Here is an 8,868-nt window from a genome sequence, read left to right as displayed (position 1 = left end):
TATACTTTGATGAACGTTGTGTTGTTATGTGCTGTTTCGTTTGCATTGTTTTACGTATAATACGTTAATTTACACTATAAGACGCATGCTATAGTTTACGTCTTCTGTGATTATACGGTGTGTACACTGTAACGTTCTTTTTGTTTACGTCGTATACGTCGTTTTACGCTCCTTTGCTGTGTTATGGTACGTTACATAATTTTCCATCATGTTGTATCTTGTTATACGTTGGTGTACATGTTATGGTCGCTTCACGCCGTATAACGTGCGTTTTTTTTTTTGTGTTTGTTGATATTTTACGTTCTTTGCATACGACGTTTAAGTTGTTCTACGATATGACACGTCGTTTCTGTTTGCGTCGTTCATGTTGTAATAGTTGTTTCTGTTTGCGTCGTTCATGTTGTATTAGTTGTTTCTGTTTGCGTCGTTCATGTTGTAATAGTTGTTTCTGTTTGCGTCGTTCATGTTGTAATAGTTGTTTCTGTTTGCGTCGTTCATGTTGTAATAGTTGTTTCTGTTTGCGTCGTTCATGTTGTATTAGTTGTTTCTGTTTGCGTCGTTCATGTTGTAATAGTTGTTTCTGTTTGCGTCGTTCATGTTGTATTAGTTGTTTCTGTTTGCGTCGTTCATGTTGTATTAGTTGTTTCTGTTTGCGTCGTTCATGTTGTAATAGTTGTTTCTGTTTGCGTCGTTCATGTTGTAATAGTTGTTTCTGTTTGCGTCGTTCATGTTGTAATAGTTGTTTCTGTTTGCGTCGTTCATGTTGTAATAGTTGTTTCTGTTTGCGTCGTTCATGTTGTATTAGTTGTTTCTGTTTGCGTCGTTCATGTTGTATTAGTTGTTTCGGTTTGCGTCGTTCATGTTGTAATAGTTGTTTCTGTTTGCGTCGTTCATGTTGTAATAGTTGTTTCTGTTTGCGTCGTTCATGTTGTAATAGTTGTTTCTGTTTGCGTCGTTCATGTTGTATTAGTTGTTTCTGTTTGCGTCGTTCATGTTGTAATAGTTGTTTCTGTTTGCGTCGTTCATGTTGTAATAGTTGTTTCTGTTTGCGTCGTTCATGTTGTATTAGTTGTTTCTGTTTGCGTCGTTCATGTTGTATTAGTTGTTTCTGTTTGCGTCGTTCATGTTTTAATAGTTGTTTCTGTTTGCGTCGTTCATGTTGTAATAGTTGTTTCTGTTTGCGTCGTTCATGTTGTATTAGTTGTTTCTGTTTGCGTCGTTCATGTTGTAATAGTTGTTTCTGTTTGCGTCGTTCATGTTGTATTAGTTGTTTCTGTTTGCGTCGTTCATGTTGTATTAGTTGTTTCTGTTTGCGTCGTTCATGTTTTAATAGTTGTTTCTGTTTGCGTCGTTCATGTTGTAATAGTTGTTTCTGTTTGCGTCGTTCATGTTGTAATAGTTGTTTCTGTTTGCGTCGTTCATGTTGTAATAGTTGTTTCTGTTTGCGTCGTTCATGTTGTATTAGTTGTTTCTGTTTGCGTCGTTCATGTTGTAATAGTTGTTTCTGTTTGCGTCGTTCATGTTGTAATAGTTGTTTCTAATTGCGTCGTTCATGTTGTAATAGTTGTTTCTGTTTGAGTCGTTCATGTTGTAATAGTTGTTATACCTCGTGAACCATGTACGTTCCCATATCCACATTACTTTAAAGTGAATGATACTCACAATGGGTTATACCATCGCAAGCTGCTGTGTAGCCCTACTTTAACCAAGTAGGCATAGTGTTTCATTAATTTACGGGTGATTACCAAACGTACATGTACCCTTTAACGTGTCGTTTGAATGAAATAGAGTGAACGGACTGGAGGGGTTTATGGCGCCATTCGCTTCACACTTCCCTCGATGAAGAGTTGGGATTTCAGTTCTGCCTCGTTAACTTTCCATCAATAGATTCGCACTCCTATGACGAACATTCAATAGCTTTTATATCTAGGTTTCTGTGCCTTCAATTGAAATCAAGTCTTTGTCAAGATTCAAACCGTTGGTATAGTTCTCGTGAATGTACTATAAGATATTCTCAAATCGACTTGTAGATACATGTATCAGTTGCTACATCACTGAACTGCTTCATGTTTCCAAAATCATTCGACATGACCACCATGTTGAATAGCATGACAAGAAAACGTACTGCAAACTAATTGGCAAAATATAAATAAACAAACGAGTTAAATATAAGACCGTCATTGAAACACGTAATGAAATACAAAATATCACAGTATTCAAGATATTCTGTCCAATACGTGTAGTTTCTCCGCTTATTGTTGTGTCATCCAAGGTTATTTCCCTATTCGCCCGGCTCGTATATTCTCATCTATTTCGATGCACTTACAGTATTTTGAAAATGAAAACCGCAATGTATCTATTTTCTCAGATTTTTATTGAGTTCAGTGAGTAGAAGTGGCCGCAGTTGTGAGAAACAAATCGCATTAAATGCTGAATCAACACCGAGAAAAAAGGGCCAACTCACTAAAACCTCGCAAAGGTTTTAAAACACACACATTCAAGCTTCTCTCGCACGTCGCTCTAAGTGGCAAATTAGATCATACCTTCTCCTTACTGCTAGCCTGTACTCCAGTCGGAGCATCAGCTCATTCCACACTGAGAGTGAGGCTTGGTTTCCGTCTTTACAAACCAGGCTATATCGATTGGTTCCAACCTCACATATCGATCGCAAGCACTCATATAGATGTGCAATATTCTTCCATCCACTCTCCCCCTCTCTCTCCCCAAAAGTGGTCTTCAATGTTCCTTAATTTAAACTATAAACTTGCCCAAGAATCATGACCAGCACCTCAATTTGAGTTACAGTCCGTCTGGAAAAAAATAGATGCATGTACAACTTCCTCTGTAAACCTAGACAAACCAATACTCGTGACTTTGATTTGTTTTACTCTGATTTAAGTCTCCTTCTTCTCAATGTTTGTGAGCACGTGAATATATGCAACCCGACCATTTAAACACAAGGTATCTGAATCCCCAGGGGTGCACCACGACCAATGGGGACGTCTCTAAAAACTAAAGACAAAGCACAATCTTTGGTTTTTAATTTAACAATCATGGTGAACGTGCCTAAACCCATTGAAACAGAAAGGTTTGACTCAAGGTATCAAGAAACGTCCTTGCTTCGCGGGGTTGATTTGTGTTACGTCGGTCATTAGTTTAAAACACCGGGTATCTTGAAATCTGGGAGACAAGGTGAGTCTGAGGAATGAGGTCATTTTGAAATATGTGAAACTAGAACGAAACATCAGGGATAATACACGTAGGTTGACAAAGAAACAAGATTAGGAATGAAATCTACATGTCAGATCTTTAAAGTAGTACGGTGGTGGTAATATATTATGTTTATGCGTAGTCCTTTCCATCTAAAACTCGGCATACGTACAGCCAGAAGAGTGGTCTTGATTAGTGCAAATTTCCCCAAAAGTCAATAGCTATATTTGCAGCCTGCCAATAAAAGCAAGAGTACACGTACTTTGGTATTTAGTTAGGAAGTTATCTTACAACATCTCGCGTGGGCGACCTTTGGCGGTGAACCCGGCTCGATTGTCCCGCGGGCAGCCTCCTTCATGACGTGCTATATATTTATTTACTGGCCTTCAGTGGCTGTCTCTCCAAATATCTGAAATCTGACACTTAAGGTGGTAACTCGATACCCTAAAGATCGAGTCACTCTGACCCAATTAATATTTATAATTACTTGATAGCCAGTCAAGACAGGTCCAGGGCGGAAGGTCCTTTGGCCGATGGCGTGATGGCGTTATATCACTTGGAAAAATCTCGACCGAATGTGGTTTAGACGAATCTTGGAAGACCAACTTAATTTGAATTCAAGATGTGTTAACTGAGAATTTTTCGCTTCCATTTAAAGCGAACAAAACGGGATCGCCAAACAGTGTATCATTTAAATTCCGCATTAATGTTTTAAGTACATTGACAATGAAATGCAGAGAGCTGAGATGTATGAACAACATGCCAATGTACTTTTGGTATGAGCCTTCTAAAAGACTTTAGTGCGTTGTCTAAACAATGACTAAAATATCACAGTTAGTTTTTCTTTATTAATCTTCTGCTTCAAAATGTAAACACCTGTTATAAATTCCTGAATGCCTCGTGTGTAGACTCTGAGAGTTTGAACTGCGCGAATATTAAATTTTATGCCAAATCAATATTTGCTGTCTTTGAATATTTGTCTTTGTTTATTAAATAAACACTGCAATTAATTTTCTTTGAAGGGCAAACAATGCCGACGCTATTTTTTTCGCATATCTGTGTTAGGAAACAAAGATCTCCTAAATTCTGATAAATTCTTGAATTTAGTTTAGTGATCCTATATATGAATTCTCCTAAGCGATTGGCCACATTAAAGGCGAAACAACTAATGATATGCAACGGCATATTTAAGTCCCTGAATGATGTTTCAGTTATACATCAGGGAAGTTACTCTCTCCGCACTTGCTAGTGTAAATTGCAGTCCACCGAGCCTCAGCAAACTGCAACACTGAGAAGCTTCCACAAAAGAATAATTGATCGGTTTATAAATTGAAAAGGAATCCTTGGGATGTCCCTTCAGAGAGCTCGCCAAAAGAAGAATTCGTCTTGTGTTTCTCAAGCTAAAGAAAGAGGATAAAACGAAGACGAAAAAGACGAGTAGCGCTTGAGAACATTTGGGATAGGAGCAGCTGTATCTCCGAAAGCAGTGCCGTGGGCCGTTGACGCACTGGAATTCACTCAGGTGAACGGGTTATGAGGAACCTGGGTTAGGTTTAACATTCCCTGATGGACTCGAATCTCTCTTTGGATTCTCAGCGATGGCTTCCTCATCAGGAGAACGATGAGGAAACGCTTACTGTAGCTTGACAAAATGGTGAAGCTGTAAACAGGATCAGTTTTTGTTAATAAATTGCGATGGGGACATTCAATCAGGCAGAGGATTGAAAATGTCCTCATATTCATGTTGATGTGATCACTTCCACGTGGAAAGAGACTCACTATGATTCCATGTAGTACCTCAGCCCATTGTAATCCCTACAAATGGCTGCTAAAAAGGGTATCATAATTCATAAACTTCAACACCTGTCCCTGTAAGTGTCACTCTTTGTTGCAATGCCTTGAGCACTTAAGTTATGGATGTGTGCGCTACAACTCCGTTATTATTATAATTTAATATTTGAAACCCTGGTAGTTGCCTATAGTCCTAATAATAATAATAATAATAAGAAACACATCAGTTGTCAGTCGTAATGCGCCATATTACTCTAGAAACACACTCAGCGCAGAATGCAGATACAGAGTGGGCCTGTTTACACAAAATAATGTTTTCAAATGAGATTTAAAGCTTGCACATGTGGTTACTTTCGAGTAATTTAAAAAATAAAAACCACCTCGTTTTCCTACGAAAAAAAAATTGTATAAAATGTTGTCTTTGCCTGAATGAGCAAGCGTTGAAATAAATAAACAGGTATCTTTACGTAATCATTGCATAACTTCTCTTTGACGAAGGTGTGTTTTAACGTCAGGGTGAAGTGATAGTTGTGTGAGTGGGTGGATGAGTGGGACAGTTCACTGTCGTGCCCGCTCGAGGTCTACGCTCTCGATCAGTCAATGTTCCTCTGATTCTCACCACATTTCAACCCATACGAACAACGGCACATCCACCTGCTTACTTAATCCAGATTCGAAATAACATGGATTAGTGTTTTTTTGTACTTAAGAGAGTAGGGAAACAAGGGTTTTAGAAACATCAACATCCCTTAAACCAAATTGTAAGACGCATTGTCAACAATGAAAAGCAATACTTTGGAAAGTTGTTTAATATCGGTTTTGTACGGCTATCCGATGATAATAGAAGGCTATGAACAATGAATAAATGCCCAAGACAGTTATCTCATTGGATGAAACTTGATAACCTTGGGTTGACTTTCATGCCGTACCGTATAAAAGCACATCATCAGAGCTTTACGTTTTTATCAGCAGCTGCTGTTTCATGTTGATGTCATTTCGCTGAATAATACGAACATTTTGAGCCAATCGGAGTAGCAAAGTGTTTTGACATCGCGAGTTCAAGTGACTCTAGCAGTACTGGACTCTAGGTTTTGTGCGTCCCAGTAAAGCATTCTCTCATAACTCTTAATGTAAGAATAAATGCTAAATTTGAAAACTGATACGGTTTCAGAAGGAATACATCAATAGTTCGGCACCAGCCCCATTCCAGATCGTAGTATCCTGCTAATGATTAGGTCACCGCCCTTTTCTTCCTGTACTAACGTGCTGATTTGCGCCATTGCACGTTGGTATCTCCATGCTAGCGCCACTGTGTGCCTTAGTGGTAATCAGCATGTGCCTCGTGATTCCAATGTACTACTTGCGGAAATCGCAGCATTTCCCTAGCGTGTCTTTGCGTACATTTACCTGGTTGTCAGCTGACCCTCTCGCCTCGTGCACATCCGCCTTTCAAGAGCCTTCCGCTCTCCATAGATGACGTCCAAAAATTCTCGACTGGGACAAATTTAACTCATAGATGCGCCTGGGGCCTACATCATAGATCACAAGTTGTGTATATTAGCTTTCTTTTACGGTTTACACAAACCCTGTATTTGCCGCTATCGGAAAAGTCATCTTTGGAACTCGGCAACCATTCAGGCGTCATACGGAGTATACTCAGACCTCATTTACATATGTTCAGGAAATTTGCATCCATCCAAACATGTCTAGGGTAGCGAGATATTATAAGCAGCTTATACCCGACCAATCCCTGCATGTAGGCCTTCATTATAAGTGTGTTATATGGAGTTACATTGGCTACGACCGGGGATGTTGAAATCTGTTATATGGAGTTACATTGGCTACGACCGGGGATGTTGAAATCTGTTATATGGAGTTACATTGGCTACGACCGGGTATGTTGAAATCTGTTCATCTTTATTGTTCAATTCAACAAGTGTCTTCGGAATCATTTGCATGGTTTAATGGTGATAGCTAACGTATGTCGCAACCATATACTTGAGTTTGAAAAATAAACAAGGAGACTGAAGTCTGTCTGCTAACTAACATACCAACATCATAACAATCTAGGGAAACAAAGTAACTCAAATACTTAACTTATCGTAAGCCCACAATCAGGCACAACTGTTCGTACCTTTGAGGGCGTTGTGTCCACTTTTAGCAAGAACTCTACAAGTTCTTGAGCTCCCGCAGTTCACAACAGTCAATTCTATATTTTAATCCCACAACTGCCATTTTGAAAGCAAATAATATGCTCTAATCCTAATTGGTACCCTACACAAGAAGAAGCCCCCCCCCCTCCTTCTCCTCATTCCATAACAGGAGTGGGAACTTAATATATTCTGACTAGGGGGTACCATGATATGACGCAAATCAGGAACTGCTTTTGATTCAAACCGACCCTTCTATTCACTGATCCCCGACTGACCGAAACTCCGTTAATTTCTAGTCTTTCTTCCTGCAACGAGATTGTATCCATCCCCTCGGCGGAGACCCTTGCCTTCGCTCCATCAATCATTTATAATATTCATTTGGTTAAACTTGCCTTGTACTAGTTCTGACCGTAGTAATGTAAATGCATGTGCTGTATGGAATTGCAAACAAGAACTGACTTACCCATTCAACCCTGATTTTGACGACCCTGCATTTTGTCCACTTGCTGCATTTATGAAAGGTAAACCATCGCTCGATTTCATGCTTGGAAATAGCAGAAACTAAACTCGTCTTTTCTGGAATTTGTTTAGGTAATGTCAGACGAGGTGTTTCTGTTTTGTTTATAGTTCATTTGCGGCATAATTAATATTTTAGTTTTTAACAAAAAGTCGTATCCGATTTGAACGATTTGGCTGCGGCTATATACGGAACCGCTAACTGCAAAGGCATACTTTCATAAAGGTGATTTTTGTTGCATAGCCGTAGCCGTAGCGTTAGCCTAAGCCTTAGCAATAATTTGTTTGAACTCATTATAACAATTTTTTTAAATCGTTTTTAATTTTTTTTTTTTTTTAAGCAACAGTAGCACATAGTCTTTAATCACATCATAGCAAAGTTTCGTCTGGACGTTATTAATGGACCTCGCCTTCTTACTTGATCCATTAACAACGGCCTTGTACCCAAACCGGTCATTACTAGTCACTGGAGACCGGATCCTCACATCCTCACCTTAATAGTGTCTAATTAATGTCTACAGTTGCTCTGATTGACTCATGTAGCCTTCACGTCTCGCACAGCGAATAATTTCTCATTATTGTTCTAACTCATTATTGTTCAGTCTCCTGAAGATGACTAGAGCAAGCTAGTCGAAACGTTGAGACCAATTTCAGAACTGACTCCGCGGCAGTACAGTTAATTACGATCCTATAAGCTAAAGTAGTAGTTCAGTCTAATTTCTATACCATCCGCCCTGGTAATAGTTAAAAGCAGGACAGTTCTTTTCAGAACTGAGAAGTCTCTCGAACCTCCGATTATCTACTCCACGGCAGTAGAATAATGCAAGACAGTTCCCTAAGAACAACTCTACCTGGCAAGTAGATACACACATGGTGTTACCGCAAACCAAATATACATTCTAACTCCTCTTCTAAGATTGTATGTTGCGCATAAGATTGTATATCCTGTCAAACCGCCGTGTTGAGTTTTGGCTTTGAGGTAACTATTATTTCACAAGAATAGGTATTATCTCAAGTGAGAATAGGTTTGGGTTCTAGTCCTGCCTGCGTAAACCAACAAATCCCCCCCGAATATGTTAAAGCACTGATACTGTACTGAAACGTGAGCATGTGAAGGACACGATACACAGGTTTTATTCCTAATTCGTAGTCTCATTGCCTTCTGTCTTTGATTTTTGTATTATAAATAATTTGACAA

General features: G+C 39.1%; 1 protein-coding gene across 1 annotated transcript; it reads right to left on the bottom strand.

Annotated features, from left to right (window-relative positions):
* Positions 1–277: 277 nt before the first annotated feature.
* Positions 278–2,098, bottom strand: LOC117304019 (trichohyalin-like). Its single transcript, XM_033788496.1, has 2 exons — positions 2,051–2,098; positions 278–1,537 (listed from the first exon to the last, which is right to left on the bottom strand). The coding sequence occupies exons 1-2, from the start codon at positions 2,096–2,098 to the stop codon at positions 329–331; spliced, it is 1,257 nt and encodes a 418-aa protein (XP_033644387.1). The 3' UTR covers positions 278–328.
* Between the last annotated feature and the right edge of the window lie 6,770 nt (positions 2,099–8,868).

Source organism: Asterias rubens, chromosome 20, assembly GCF_902459465.1.
Source record: "Asterias rubens chromosome 20, eAstRub1.3, whole genome shotgun sequence".
Lineage (NCBI taxonomy): Eukaryota > Metazoa > Echinodermata > Asteroidea > Forcipulatida > Asteriidae > Asterias > Asterias rubens.
This window is presented reverse-complemented; position numbering and strand designations above follow the sequence as displayed.